The sequence below is a fragment of the Anser anser genome, assembly GCF_964211835.1.
Source record: "Anser anser genome assembly, chromosome: 20".
In the NCBI taxonomy this organism is placed as follows: domain Eukaryota; kingdom Metazoa; phylum Chordata; class Aves; order Anseriformes; family Anatidae; genus Anser; species Anser anser.
This window is the reverse complement of record NC_139741.1, coordinates 11,784,384-11,799,026: the sequence shown is the minus strand read 5'-3', so window position 1 is coordinate 11,799,026 and position 14,643 is coordinate 11,784,384. Positions and strand designations below refer to the sequence as shown.

The 14,643-nt window shown below is 59.0% G+C and overlaps 1 protein-coding gene across 2 annotated transcripts; it reads right to left on the bottom strand.

The window, feature by feature from the left end:
- Window positions 1-250: 250 nt before the first annotated feature.
- Window positions 251-14,453, bottom strand: POM121 (POM121 transmembrane nucleoporin). 2 transcript variants are annotated; one of them, XM_083806266.1, is made up of 13 exons: window positions 14,168-14,453; window positions 13,884-14,084; window positions 13,429-13,590; window positions 11,441-11,521; window positions 10,932-11,103; window positions 9,761-9,852; window positions 8,793-8,863; window positions 7,924-8,048; window positions 7,422-7,524; window positions 6,965-7,150; window positions 4,985-6,664; window positions 3,419-3,547; window positions 251-3,187 (listed from the first exon to the last, which is right to left on the bottom strand). In XM_083806266.1, exons 1-13 carry the CDS (start codon window positions 14,428-14,430, stop codon window positions 3,093-3,095), a joined length of 3,360 nt encoding a protein of 1,119 aa, XP_083662392.1. In that variant the 5' UTR covers window positions 14,431-14,453; the 3' UTR covers window positions 251-3,092. The 2 variants fall into 2 exon arrangements, with proteins under 2 accessions (XP_083662392.1, XP_083662393.1); XM_083806267.1 differs by having other exon boundaries at window positions 6,965-7,147.
- Window positions 14,454-14,643: the final 190 nt, after the last annotated feature.

Sequence of the window (14,643 nt, the reverse complement as noted above, 5' to 3'; positions counted from 1 at the left end):
CCTGCCCAGGGACTGCCACTGCTTGGCCTTTGGTCTTACAGCTGAACAACAGGCAGATGAACAGCCAGGCAAAGAGGGGAGAACAAACGTGTTGGGGAAATAATGGTCTGCCATCCCCCAACTCACCACCTGCTGTTTGAAGGGGGAGCACAACACTGCAAGCTGGAAGAAACTAGAAGGTAGTACCCTACACTGCACCAGCAACGTAGAGCACTGCTTGAGCCCAGGACTCAAAGGCAAGCAAGACAGGAACAGGAACAGTCTTTTTATTTTAAATCAGTGACATAAGAAGCAAGAGGAAAAAAAAATTGCACATTCACACTAAAATCCTCATCAGCCACACCAGGAATGATCCAAGTCTTGTTTGAGTAAAACCCCAGCCTCCCTCTGTCCCCCTACTGCAGCCCAGGCCCAGGGGTGTCTCCCAGCAGGGGGCTGAAGGGGTCTGTACAGCACAGAGGCGACACAGCTTGGACTTCGCCTGCCTATTGAGCTCGGGGGACTTGTGCAGTTCAGCCCAAGAACAGCAGAGCCAACAGCCACTGCTCCGCAGGGTGCCCTCACCTCCTTGCTCAGCACCTGCCACCCTCTGCACAGTGGTTCTGGGTGGAGCTGGAACGATTTGAGGAAGGCTGAGAGACAGGGCAGGTCCTGCCCTTGTGAGGCTAAGCAACAGCAGCCTGCACACCCCAGCCCTCTGCTCCCTCACCCCTGGAGCCCCACGACTGCTCTCCAGGCACAGCAAGCACCTGGGGAGAGGGACAAGTCACCAGGACCAGCTTGCACATACACGTAGCCCATTATTGGCTACCTTCTCAACTTCCGAGGGCATGTTTGCCTGACTTGGCTTCTTCACAGCACCCATCTACCATGCTCCAATCAGCCCTGCAACAGGCTACTACAGTCCCTCAGCCGCTTCTGTTGCAGATGCTAGGAACCCCCCCACCGGCTCCAGCAGCTGTGACCCCTTAAGGGAGAAGGTGCCAGCCTGCATCACCTCCCCCCCCTGCACTGAAGGGGGGCATCCCTGCTGTGCCACACAGACCCCGGTCACCCACCCTCCTTCCGCCTGCTGGGAGAGGCGCCTTGTTCCTGGCAGACAAGAGGAACGTGCGAGAGCTCCTGCTCCTCAGCCTCAGGGGAATTAAAGAAGAGAAAAGTTTAGTCACATCCACATACATCACATTTAAAAAAAATAATAACTTGTTACAGCCTGGGAGGAGCACGCAGTCACAGAGAACAAGGCTGGGCTGCTCCAGCCAGCCCCCAGGACACAGCTGCCTTTCCCCAGCACAGCCAGTCCCTGGGGCAGAGGTGGGGTGGGCCCACGACTCCTCACCAGGCTGTAATGTAACAGCACAGGTAAACTACCAACAGCGCTGCAGGGTCTAGCAACCTCACTGAACCAAGCTTGAAGGAATTCAAAGGCAATTTAGCTTAAATATAAAAATAAATTCTTATTTTGTTATAAAATGTTTAAATATTTTTCTTTTTTTTTGTTTTGTTTTTAAATTTAGACTTCAGCAGACACACACACTCACACGGCTCGGAGAGTAAAAAACCCGGCAGCAAAGCACTCCTGGAAGCAGAGGGGAGCCTGCGGGCAGGGGTACCCGTCCCTCTCCCTGGGCGGGGTAGCTGTTGGACACGGACCTGAGCTCTGGCAGCCTCTTCCCGTAAGACCTCCCCGAGATGGGAACAGCCCCACTCCCAGATGGGTGGGGACAGGGGACAGCACCACAGCTCCTAGGAGCTGGTAAAAAGAAAAGGATAGGGGTGAGCTAAAAGTGAGAATCAACTCAGGTCTGGGGAGGTGCAAACCCACCTGCTCTGGGCTCCTTCCTGTGGCGGTGCCAGAGGACCCCATGGTGGCAAAACGGCTCCAGCTCCCAGCCCAGGAGAGCAGGGCATGGGAGGGGAAGTTGGGAGAGGAGAGGCTGCCAGGGCCCGAGCCCCCACGCTGGGGGGCCAGGGCCAGATCCCCCCACCCCAGCTGCCTTTCTTTCAGTCACAATGACAAAGGGACAGAACTCACCCAGCAAGAGTAGCCACGCAGTGATGCTACTGTCAACATCCAATTAGCTAGGGCACATCCCCTGCGAAGGGACAGGTGCCCCCCCAAAAAAACTCCAAACAGCAAATCCGGCATAACCAACATGCCGCCACACACACGGTTCAGTTTTTCCTCCAAACTCGATTCAATGAGAGCATTAAAACAGGAGCACAAACAAAGCAAAACAAACAGGGCTGTACACAAGCGGGGAGGGGAGGGAAAGGGGGAAGCCCAGCACCCAACAAGCAGCAGTAAGGGCCAAGGGCTGCCCATGCCCACTGCACTCCTCCAGCTGAACTTCGGTGCTGTGGCACAGAGCTGCCTGCCCAGGGCATGCTGCACGAAGCCTGAGGTTCGACAGGAGATGGGAAGTTGTGACAAGGGGCTTGTCATCTAGCTGCAGCTGGGTCAGCCACGTACGGCACCAAAATGCCACACTTGCCAGGCTGGCGCTAACCCAGGATTGTGCTCTGCAGAGATGACAATAACCAGCTCGAAGCAGAGTCCTCCAGAGGAAGCGTGTTCACCAGGCCACAAGATTAAACAGCAGGGAAAGATTTCTGGGCCTGGTGAAAATGACATCCCTCAGCAGCCCAGAGCAGAGAACTGTGCCCAGCAGGGCTGCAGCATGGCTATGGCTGGGCTCCGGCCACAGATGTGCCAGCTGCTGTGCTGGGGCCAGGGGGGCTGATGGCCAGGGGGCTCGGGAGGGGACAGGAACAGCCATAGGAAGCAACGGGGAAAATTCACAAATTATGAAATATGGCAAAACAGTGAGGGAAGAAATGCTGCGGGTATGTACAGAGGTTCATCCAGCCTTGGCTGCGGAACTGTTCAAGTAAGAAGAGTTTGGTTTATCCTGTTGTCCCACCCCGGTCACTGCCACCCAGCACTGCCTCCAGCTGGCATCTGTCAGGGGCCTGGCCCCGTCACCACTGCTCCCACCATGGGGACTGCTCCAGACCAGAGGCCCTCACACACGTGCTGGCGCAGGTGCTCCTCGCACAGGCCAGCAACAGGGACCTGATAACCCCAGAGGTTACTTTTTGCGGGTGTGCTGCCTTCGTGCCTGCAGCCGCTGACGAGCGCCGGTCTTGGATCCTGCTCCAATGGAGAACGATGCGGCTGACGGACCTGGAAGCAGAAAGGTTGCATAGGTCTCTCTGGCCTGGCAGAGGAGGAATTCCAGGGAAATGAAGATTTTGCCTCCCCTGGAGCCCAGCAGGTACCACCTCAGCCTGTTGCAGGGGACTGCATCAAAGCTGGCTCCCACAACATAGCCTGCCCACGCTGCTGTCCCAAACCCAAAGAGAAACATGGCCCAGCAGCCCCCCGCAGCCCCCCGGCCTGGTGAGGAACCCTTACCAAAGGAAGGGCCAGCTCCTCCAAACGCTGAGGCAGGAGCGCTGGGCGTCCCAAAGGAAAGGCTGCTGCTTCCACTCCCCACTGCTCCTGGGACAGGCGTGCTTTGCCCGAAGGTGGGAGCAGGAGTTCCTGGAAAGCAACATACCGCCATGAGCCCGGTTCAGCAAAGAGGAAGAACCTGGCCTTTCGGAGCCAGGAGGCACAGATTTCCCCCCACAGACCGAAGTGTTCTTCACCCAAGAACCCTTTTTCATGCAAGAGGTTGCACGCTTGCTTTCTCATCATAATCCCTGGATCCTCTTGCCATGAGGGAAGCACGGGTAGATTTGCAGTTCAGGGAAGCACAAAGGTTTGCATCTGTCTAGACCAGAAGTTTCTCAACACGTAGGTTGCAACTCCATGGTAGGCAAGGTGGTTCAGCAAGGGTTCGAAGTGGTAGTACTTTGGTCACAACGACCCTATAGGCTTGGGGCAGAGTAGCTGGAAAGCTGTGCAGAGGAAAAGGACCTGGGGGTGCTGGTCGATGCTCACCTGAACATGAGCCGGCAGTGTGCCCAGGTGGCCAAGAAGGCCAACGGCACCCTGGCTTGTGTCAGGAATAGTGCAGCCAGCAGGACCAGGGAGGTGATCGTCCCCCTGTACTCTGCACTGGTGAGGCCGCACCTCGAGTGCTGTGTTCAGCTTTGGGCCCCTCGCCACAAGGAGGACATGGAGGTGCTCGAGAGAGTCCAGAGAAGGGCAACGAATCTGGTGAGGGGTCTGCAGAACAAGTCTTACGAGGAGCGGCTGAGGGAGCTGGGGGTGTTTGGTCTGGGGAAGAGGAGGCTCAGGGGAGGCCTTATTGCTCTTTGCAACTGCCTGAAAGGAAGGTGTGGGGAGCCGGGGGTTGGCCTCTTCTTGCAGATAACTAGCGACAGGACTAGAGGGAATGGCCTCAAGTTGTGCCAGGGGAGGTTTAGGTTGGAAATTAGCAGACATTTCTTTCTTCTGCTGAAAGAGCAGTCAGGCATTGGAATGGGTTGCCCAGGGAGTCTGTGGTACCATCGTCCCTGGGGGTGTTCAAGGAAAGGTTGGATGTGGTGCTTCGGGACATGGTTTAGTGGGTGATAGTGGTGGTAGGGGGATAGTTGGACCAGATGATCTTAGAGGTCTTTTTCCAACCCTAATGATTCTAGAACACTGTGGAGAGCCAGCAGAGAAGGTTGTATTCACTGGCTGTATTCACTGGGAGTGTTTCCACTCACCAAGAAATTCCAATTTGCTTTTAACTACTAGCAAGACCTTGGCTTCTCAGGGGCAGGAGAGCACGTGGCTGGGCTCAGTGCCCACGTGGAACCAGAGAGCTGGCATGTTTAGAGGGGCCAAGGAGCAGTGAAGGGCTAAGGACTAGTCTTCCCCTCTGCCACCAAGGGCTGGGGACCTGGGCAGAGTGCACTGCACTACTGTTAGCCCACCGAGGGCTGCGGAGCCTGGGGGAGGAGCTCAGCAAGGTCTGGAAGGAAATCAGCTGCCTAGATCCTGCCCTGCCCTCCCCCCTGCCAGAAGGCCCCAACCACTGCCACTCACCTCCAAACACAGGCTTGGTGTCGGGGGTGCTGGGCACAGCGAAGGCAAATGGTGTGCTCTGGTTCTGTGCACCCAGCGTGCTCTGTGTCAGGGAAGAACCGAAGGGCGTCGCCGCCGCCGCTGCTCCGCTCTGCCCAGCCCCGAAGTTGAACGCCACGGCAGGGGAGCCGCTGTTCAGGGCGGGCGCGCTGAGCCCAAAGCCACTGGCAGAGGGGCCTGGCTGGGCAGCCGCCCCGAAGGTGAAAGGAGAAGGGGTGGTGCCAAAGACGGCCGTGCCAGCGCTGCTGCTTGTGGTCTGGGTGCTGGAACCGAAGCTGACTGTTGTGGAAGTGGCTGTCCCGAAAGAGAAGACCGGCGCGGTGGTCCCAAACACTGCCTGGGCGCTGCTGGTGCCAAAGGCGCTCTGGGTGCCACCTGTGCCGAAGGGCGGCTGCGCGCTGCTGCCGAATGCCGGCTGGGTGGCGGACTGCGCTGCGGGGGCTCCAAAACTGAACACGGGGCCAAAGCCGACGGGGCCCGCAGCGGGCTTGCTGGTGGGCAGCTGGCTCTCCGCAGCACCAGCGCTGAACGCTGCCTGGCCTGCTGCCCCAGGATACGGCGGTGGCGGCTTCGCGCTTGTGCTGAAAGAACTGCCGAAAGCTGAAACGGAGGAGCCAAATGTTAACGTCGACTGACCTGTGGTGGCTGGGGCAGCTGACGACAGCGTGGTGCTCCCAAATATGCTAAAGCCCACAGTGGTGGTAGGTGCCACTGAGTTTGAAGGTGCTTGGCCAAACGTGGGGCCTCCAGGGACACTGGTGGTGGCAGCGACAGTGGCTGGAGCTAGCTTTCCAAACTGGAACACTGGCCCTGGGGCAGCAAAGCTGGAATCTGTACTGGTAGCCGAGCTGGCCAGGCCGCCGAACAGGAATGGCTGCGACGTACTCGTGGATGTGGCAGTGGTCACAGTCAGGCTGGCAGTAGGGCCGGTGGAGGCAGGCGGGTTGAGTCCAAAGCTGAAAACTGGCTTAATGGTGGCATCTGTGGAGGAACTCAGAGCAGTGGCAGTCGTAGCTGCCGTGGTAAAGATGATGTTAGGGAGACCTGTGAATCCTGCCGTGGTGGTTGTGGAGGCTGCTGGCAAATCTGCAGCCGAGGCTGTCTGTGACAATGGTTTGAACGTGAAAGGAGAGGCCTTCGCTGGAGACAAAGCTGCTGTCACGCTGCCAAAGATAGGCTTGAACATGGTGGCGGTGGAAGATGCTGAGGAAAGGCCTGAGCTTGCAGACACGGTGACTGCAGGGGAGATGACAGTTGTACAGGGTGCTGTGCTCTCACTTTTTGGCAAAGCACCGAAGATGGGTTTGAAGACGGGGGTTGTAGTGGGGACAGCAGTGGCTGTGGTCGTTGCTGGCTGGCTGGCAGGTGGGGTGCTCAGCATCCCAAATAGGACATTTGGCTTTGGTAAGGAGGGAGGCTTAACAGGGGTCTGGCCCAGCTCTGTGAACGCAGGTGCCACGCTGCTGGGAGGCTGTGCCCCCGAGGCAGGAGGTGCAGAAAGCGCAGGTGTGCTTAACACGGGCACAGGCTTGGTGTCAGCAGAGGTCACAGGCAGAGAACTCAACTCCAGTGACACAGCAGTAGCAGGCGGCTGTGATGCTGATGAAGAAGGCTGGGACCCTATTACAGCTCCATTGGAGTCTGGAAAGGGGAAGAGAGATTTTTTTTAGGGACACGGGCCTAACATACAGACAGCCTTTCTCCCAGCCATCCTAGTTCCGCAAAGGTTCCTGGAGCCCCAGTCCTCCACGCTTACCACAGCTCACAACAGGACCATGGCCTGTGTCCCCCAGCTTGCCCTCCAAGTCCTGCCTGCCAGGGCCAGCAGAGCATTTAAACAGGAATTTTTCCAGCCTGCCTTCAACAGAAGGAATGCAGGGCTCCTGCTGAGCCTGGCCTGGTCTGCCACGATCCCACCCTGCTGACCCTACTTCTCCTCACCTGCTGGCACAGGTGCAGCCTGGCTGCTCTGCATCTTCTTCAGGCTGTCCAGGAGCGAGTTGCTGCTGGGTGGGACAGGAGCTGTTGATGCAGGTGCAGGCCCTGGGGATGTCACCGTAGGTACTGCGAATGCCAGCGGCCTGGACACAGGTGTAGTCTCTGCAGTGGTGCTGGGGACTGGATCTACTGGAAAAGGAGAAAAAAAAATCAGTATCCATAACTCGCTGTAGGGGACTAGCCATTAGTAAAACTGCAGGCTCTGGGGCATGACCTCTGTGAGTCTCAAGGCTCTGAGAGCATCCCCAGACCCAAGGACCAGGCAAGGACTTGCCTGGGAGCTTCCCTAGCCTGTGCTACAGACACCCCACTGCCCGCCAGCCCCAGCCCTGAGTTCCTACTCCTCTGCTCCCTGCCAACCCCACCAGGAGCCCAGCCTGCCCAGAGGCGCAGCCCTTACCAGCCTTATCCTCCAAGACTTTGTTGAACCACTGCAACGCTGCCTTCTTCTCCGCATCCAGGTCCTCCGATGTGATGGAGTAGCCCAGCTGAGGCGGCGGGGGCTGCCAAGAGAGAGCAGCAGCTTAGCTCCTTCTCAGGGAAGCCGGCAGAGCCTCTCTGAACGTGTGGTGAAGGCAGGCAGTCGCAAGACCCGTGAAGCAGGTGGTTCTGCCACAGCACGCTACCGCGGAGCTCCAGTCCCCACTCATCATGACCCCGGCTTGGCGCTGAGGGCACGGCAGGCCTTCCCCAGGCCATTACCTGGTCCGGCAGCAGGCAGCACAATCACGCACAGCCCACCAGACACTGGGGCTGGGGATAGCGTCACTTCCCACTCCGCCAAGGACGGGGCCTCCTTCCTGAGGGCAGGCAGGTCAGTCTCCCCCCAGCCCTGCAGAAATTGCAGTGAGCACATTCTATCGCCAGAGGAGGGCAAAAGGGGCTGCGAGACAGCGACGTACCAGCGCCAGCTGGTCCCCCCGGTGAGACGACAGCAACTGGATCTTCCTCTTCCGCTTCCCGCTGCTCCCTGACACGGACGGCGGGCTCAGGGAATTCCGCTTCTTTCGCATCGGTGTCTCCACCACTGCAGAAGAAGGTAAGTCAGAGCCAGCTCTGGGCAGAGGAGTTGGGCTTGCATCAGCTGGGTAGTCACATACACCTCCTCTCTGCCTGACCCAAACTCAAAGAGCAGAGCCGGGGTACGGCTTTAAGCCGAGAACAAGGCTACAAGGCTCCGGAAAAGCAGCTGGCCACAGCACATCCTGGGGCAGTGTGGTACAAGAGCCTGTTGGCATTCAGCAGGGAAGCAACTCCTTCCCCACCTCCAAACAGTCCCTGCCATCTGCCTACTTGAATTGCACACCAGGAAAGCTACACGAGCCACATCTAGTGCTGCACCATGGCAGACGGCTGGCTGTTTGTGATGGACACGGGACGTCCTGTCCATTTTAGATGAGGAAGCATTGGAAGAGGCTCAGCCTGGAATCGATCAGGGTGCTGCTTGTAGCATGGCACATCTTGACGCAAGGTTGATACCCGGACCCGTGCCAGTCACGGTGCTGGGGCTCCCTCTTGCAAGCCAGCTCCCACACATCTGCTAGCACGCAGACATCATCAGTATCCCTTGCTCATCGCCTGGAAATTCATTTAGGGCAGTTGCTGAGGCCAGCACAAGCGCCACTGCCTCGACACCAGCACATCCCTAGTTGCCAGGTGGCACCTCAACCCAATCCCACCCGTAGACTTAAAGTCCCATCACGTCCCCGCTGCTTGTGTGTGCTGCCAGCCCACCCAACCCTGCACAGCACTGCTGCCAGCCCACGCTCACCTTTCTCTGTCTGCAGCTCCTTGTCTGACTTCACCGGAGTGGAAGTGTTGGAGCGATGTGACTCCTCCTCCCTGTGCCAGGGGGAGAGAGCTAGTTAGGGCCAAGCCCCAGGCACGGCGCCATCCCCTGAGAGCAGGACAGGCCAAACACACTAAGGATTCCTATTAGTAACCCTGGCCTGTGGCCTCAGCCAAACAACATGCCTCGAGACACCTTGAGCACAGCCCTCCACCATCCTGAAAGCAGCTCAAGGCTCAGGAGCTGCTTCCCTCTCCAGACCGCAGCTTGGTGCAAGTCCGCAGAAGCCCCAGTTCTCTGTAGGACAAATCAACCTGAGGGCAGCACCCAGCGGCCCTGGATGGGAAACGCCATCCCTCACAGGTCCCTGTCCGACACCCAGCCTTTCAGGGCAAGGGCGGTGTCAGTTTTAGTTCTGACAAAAGCTTGCTGTGGAGTCAGGTCCTTCTCTGAGCTGGGAGAGAGGAGCACACGGGCCTACGCTACAAGGCAGGCACCAAAAGGCAGCTGTGTTTTACGTATTTTACATAGCTCTGGTGAATTGCTTTAGAGGAGACAGCAAGAATCAGGACCTGCCTCTTCCCAGGTTCTGGTGGCTCAAGTAACCCAGGCTATGACAACGCCACAACACAACGCTGCCTCTGTGGCAATATCTGAACGTTTACATCTCTAACCTGGTCCCAGAATGGGGCAGGGATTGGGATGCTGCAGCTCTGCCGCTCCAGCACTGCTGCTGGGACAGCAGCGTAACAAGGTGGCAGGGACAAGTGGACAAAAGCAACAGGACTGCCACACAGGTGGGTCACACAACAGTCACGTTTCAGAAACAGGCCTGGACTACCCGGCCTCGTGGAGAGCAGGATTTGGTCACCAGGACAGCTGAGACATTGCCTGCCCTCCCCCTAGCTGGCATCGATCCGCAGGCGCTCCCCAAGCGAGTGGCTAGTTACCTGGCTTTCCTGAGAGGCCACTCTGGTGTCTGGGGGCGGGAAGATGCGGGGCTGGACAGCGGGGAAATGCTCACACCACTCCTCTTCCACAGCTGGAATCCAGAGAGAGACCAGCAGTAACTTAGCGCATGAGCTGGGAGGGAGGAAACTGTCCCATCCTCCTGCTCGCACGGTAAATGCCTTCTCCCAGGACCGTGGCTAACAAGCCCAGAGCCTCGCTCCCTCCACCACTTTGCTCCCCTCCACGTTCAGCAGGAGCACAGCAGCATCTGGCCACCCCAGACTGAATCCGCTTCGGGAGCAAGCAGCCTCCAGGCTCCTAACAGCCAGTCCTGGCCAAGAGGACAGGAGGAAGGATGCTGCTGTGTCAGGTGCAGCTCTCTTGCCATCACACAGCACAGGCAGAGGCTGCCCAGCTGCCCTTGCACGTTTACAGCGGCTCTGGCTGAAGCAGGGCACCTCCTCGCCAGAGCTGAGAGAGGATGAATCCCACTTCAAGGATTTCAGACTCACTCCCATCAGGGGAAACCTGTCCTTACTAATAGCCTGGAGGAAGCCTTTCTCCACGAGGACAGCACAGTTTCATTAGCCACGACTATGTTCCTCCATCAGATCTGCAGCCTGACCCAAGAGCCATTTGAGCAGTGTTTTATTGCAGCTCAGCAGCTGGCAAGGGGGCCTGGGTCAAAGTGGGAACACGTGGCTCCAGTACACGCTGACTGCAGCTGAAAAGGTGGCAGTGCAGCAAAGGGATTTATTTTTCCTTCTTTCCTTTCACCTGGATCCAGCCACCCTAGCACGCTGGCCAAGGCTAAGCAAGGAGGGGGAAAAAAGAAAGTCTCCTCCTGGTTTCAAAAGTAAAAAAGAAAGCACTACAGCAGGACAGCTCAGCATGGGGACACCCATGGCAACGTGCGCTGAAGGATGAGGAACATCACTGCCTGCTGCTGCTGACACAGCAGCCAGCCTAACGTGCAAGGAGCCGAATCTGCCTGCCTAAGCTGTGCTGGAGACTCCCTGCAGTGCTCACCACCAGGCACCTGGCAACACTGCTCTCATCTTACAAGCCCTGGCTTTGAGTTACGCAGGTGATCCCAGAGGAGGGTTGAGCTACTCTGCACCGTGCTTGGCTGTGGGCTCCAGCGGTGCCTTTGGCAGGGGTGTTTCCTACCTGAGAGAGGCCCCGGCTGGAGCTGTAGGAGCTGGCAATGGCGTTGCGGATGGAGCTGGGGATCCCACCAGCATGTGTGTTGTTGAGGGAGCTCACGGAGGAGGTGCGTGACCTCTTGTTCGAGCAGTCATCTGGGCAGTGTGAAACAAGGCCCCTCTTCAGAGAGCCAGGCCTGCAGAAAGTTAAAGACGATTTTAGGAGCTCCCCACCATTCTACCCATAGGCCCTTTAAACGCAGGACATGTCGAGGAAAGCAACCCCGCTCCTTCACACAGCGCGGAGCTTGGGAAGAGGCCTCTGCAGCAGCACAGCCCTACAGCCGCTGGCCTGCACTCACAGAGCACAGCTCTAATACTGAGTGACAGCCAGGAGGCACGCTCACAGCCTCTCTTCCTCCTCACAGAAGCTAGGCTCCACAAGCAAAACCCAAGCACCTTTTCAAGAGCCCGCAGACTTTCAGACTCACCTCCCAGCCAACAGCAGTTGCTTTTGGCCCAGTGGGCACTTACTTGGGTATGAGAGAGGCAGGGACACCGTTGGCTACCAGGGGCTCAAATGCTGACTGCCCACTTCCACTGCTATCGTGGCGCCTGCAGGAGAGAGGGCAGAAACCTGTGAGAGTGAGGAGGCAGAAGCGACGAGGGCTGCCCTCTCAGCCTGGCAAAAGGACCCCTTCCAGGCACCGTGAAGGCACAAACCTTGCTTTTTTCTTGCCAACTCCTGGGATAGAGGTTTTCCCCATCCACAGCCCACTGCAGATTCTCTTTCCACTTAGTTCTTACCCCATCGATTCTCATCCCCAGCTGCTTCCTCCCAAGCACCAGCAGCTCCATCAGCTGCCTGCTGGGCAGAGCGGTGTTCATTTAACAAAATATTTGCTCAAATACATTATTTGAAGCTAAAATATTTCAGAGAGACTTTGCAGCTCATTTTTGGAATGGACCTGAGCTCCAGAGGTCTAGTCTTCTACCTCTTCCTAGCCAGCACCTTGGATGATTTGAGTCAGAAATGGGAACCCTGTTTCCCCCAATGATTCAGTAAAGAATTTAAGCCTGAAAGTCTTAAAACAAACCCTACTGTGAAGCAGAGCTGGAGGCGTCAGATCCATGCTGTCACTTAGCCGAAGTCCTTCCTTCAAGCTCTGAACGTGTTGATCACATTGCACAGGCAACTCAGTGCTCTCCAGCGGCCACATACTCCTTTCTGCCCTCAAAGGTCACAGTATTTTCTGCCTACAAGCATTCTTCATGCTTGTCAGATATCAATGCCTTCACAATTGGCTTTTGTGGCAGAGATCGGTATTGGCGTGTTGAAAAAAAAGAAAAAAAGCAGATCCTGTTCGCGCAACCAGCCTCTGGCATCCTACTCAGCTCTGGTAGGGCTCAGATTCACCAAGCTGTGGCAAGTGTTCAAAAGGAGAGGAAAATCCCGCGATGGAGGAAGAATGCCACACGTGCTGCTGCAGCTCCCACCACCAGCCTGCTCCTGCAGCAGCAGGGCAGCAGCCAGCAGCTCTCTGCGAACCCCACTCATCCTGTTGTGCTGAGGACCACCTCCAGCAGCAGCCCCAGAGCAGCACGCAGGGCAACGCACCCAGGCACTGCCTTTCTCTGCCCAAACCACTCCTCCTTAGTCTCTCCATTTACGTGCCTCAGCCCAGGCAGGCTGCCCTGGAACGTGATGGGCAGAGGGGTACAACGCAAACAGCCTCTACGTATGTGGGAAGAAGAAACAAGAAACAGGAGCAAAGAGAAAAACAAGGCAGTGCTGTGTCCCAGCAGTGACAAAGGCTCCAGCAGACCTTGGCATCCAGGATTTACACCTTGTCCTTCACAGAGCACTGGCAAAGACGCTGCACCCTCACTTCTTGTAGCTCAGAGCTAGAAATCACTGACCTTGACTAATGAAAGCAGAAGATAGTCTCTCCTGTTGTCCCTTTTGTCTTTACCTCCTTTCGGTACTTACAGTGCATGAAGGAACCATGCAGAGCTTTTAAAGCATAATGCTTCCACCTGGAGTCCTAAGACTTGGGGATTGCATCTCTCCTTGACAACTAGGGCCAACTGAAGGATAGAGATTTCAGCCTATGGCTGATACCAGGTTTTTCCCACCAGTTTCCCCGGCCTGCAAACCCCTGTGATGACAGAAATCACTTCCCTTCCCGGGAGCCTTGACAGACTTCCCTGATCCACATTCAGGCCTCTCCCAGCCCTAGCAACACAGGGGAACACGCCTGACCTCCGAGCTTGCCCAGGCAAAACCTAAACCATATCCCTTTGATCTCAAAAGGGCAAAAAGGAGTCTTGGAAGAGTTTCTGACACAGCTGAGAGGACTGGGTGATGGGGTATGCTTCCTCTTCACATTCCTCTGGTACAGTTTCCAGCGCTCTTTTCTACCCCAGGCTCTGCATCACATCACGTTTGTCACCACGGAAGCGCTAGGCCCATTCTTACCATCCCAATACACGGCTGGCGACCTGCACCGCCAGCTCATTACCTCCTCTTGCTCTCTTGATCGTTCCCCAAAACCTGGTCCTCCTCCTCCTCCTCCACAGCCCTCTTCCTGCTCTCCTTGATGGCATTCAGCACAGTCTCTTTCGCACACGGGTCAGGGCTGCTGTTGGCCAGGAAGGCCGCAGGTGAGGTCAGCCGCTCCAGCCTGGGAAGGAAAGCAGGGAGTTAGGGAAAGGGGCGCCGCAGGGCCGGCCCCCCAAGCCCTCGCGCTGGCCGCCCGGGGGCCCCGCGGGAGAAGCGAGGGCCGTCGCCCGCGGTCTGAACCCCGGGATTCCTCCCAGGGCACGAAAGCAACGCCGCGGGCGGGGCTGAGGCCAGTGGACGGGGGGCGAGGCCGGCGCGGGGCCGCGCTCTCCCACCGCGGTGCCCCGGGCGCAGCGGCCGAGGGCCAGCGGCCGGCCCTCCCGGGGCAGCTCCCGGGGCCCCTGCCGTACTCACGCGGGGCTGCGGGCCAGGCCTCCGGGCCGGGCGATCCTCACGGTGACGGGGCTGCGGGCCGGGCCGGCGCGGCGAGCCCAGGCCGCGCTCCTCCGCGGGCAGGCGTCCCAGCAGGCGGCGGGCAGGGCGCCGGGCACGGCGCTGCGGGCCGGCAGCGGGTACCGGCGGCGGGGCGCCTGCTGCCGGCAGCTCGGCGGGGTCCTGCGGAGACGGCGGCGGTCAGCGACGCCGGGCCCCGCCGCGGCCCTCACCCCCCCCCCCCGCCCCCGCTCCGCCCCGCTTACCCCAGGCCCAGGCCGAGGCGCCGCGGCGGGGCCCGCTGGGGCCGGCCCGAGGCGGCGGCCGGGCCCCCGTTGGCGGCGGCGGCTTTGGCGGGCGGGCCGGGCCGCATGGCGCACCAGGCCCCCGCCGCGCCCAGCGCCGCCGCGCCCAGCAGGGCGCCCCGCAGCACCAGGCAGGCCAGCGCCAGCGCCAGGCCCACGGCCGCCAGCGCCGCCGCCGCGCCCCGCCGCCCCAAGGGCCCCGCGCCCGGCCCGGCCCCCGCCATCCCGCGCCGCGCCGCCCCGAGCCGCCCGCCAGCCGCGGCCGCCCGGCATGCACTGCGCCGCGGGGCCGCCCCCTCCCAGCGCCCTCCCGCCGGGCGCGGCCCCGCCCCGGCCTCGCTCCCAGCCCCGCGCCCGCCCGGCCCGGCCTGGCCCGGCCCCCCCTCCCTGCCCCCCCGGCCCGGCCCGGCCCCGGCAGCCCCGGCAGCGGGAGCCAG

Bases quoted from the DNA above. Each gene is read 5' to 3' on its own strand.
- POM121 (XM_083806266.1), bottom strand. From the start codon at position 14,430: ATGGCGGGGGCCGGGCCGGGCGCGGGGCCCTTGGGGCGGCGGGGCGCG. The intron at 9,853-10,931 runs GTAGGAAACACC...TCTGGATTCCAG, and splicing joins CCAGCCGGGGCCTCTCTCAG to CTGTGGAAGAGGAGTGGTGT. The intron at 7,525-7,923 runs GTACGTCGCTGT...CTCTCTTGGCAG, and splicing joins GGGGGGACCAGCTGGCGCTG to CCCCCGCCGCCTCAGCTGGG.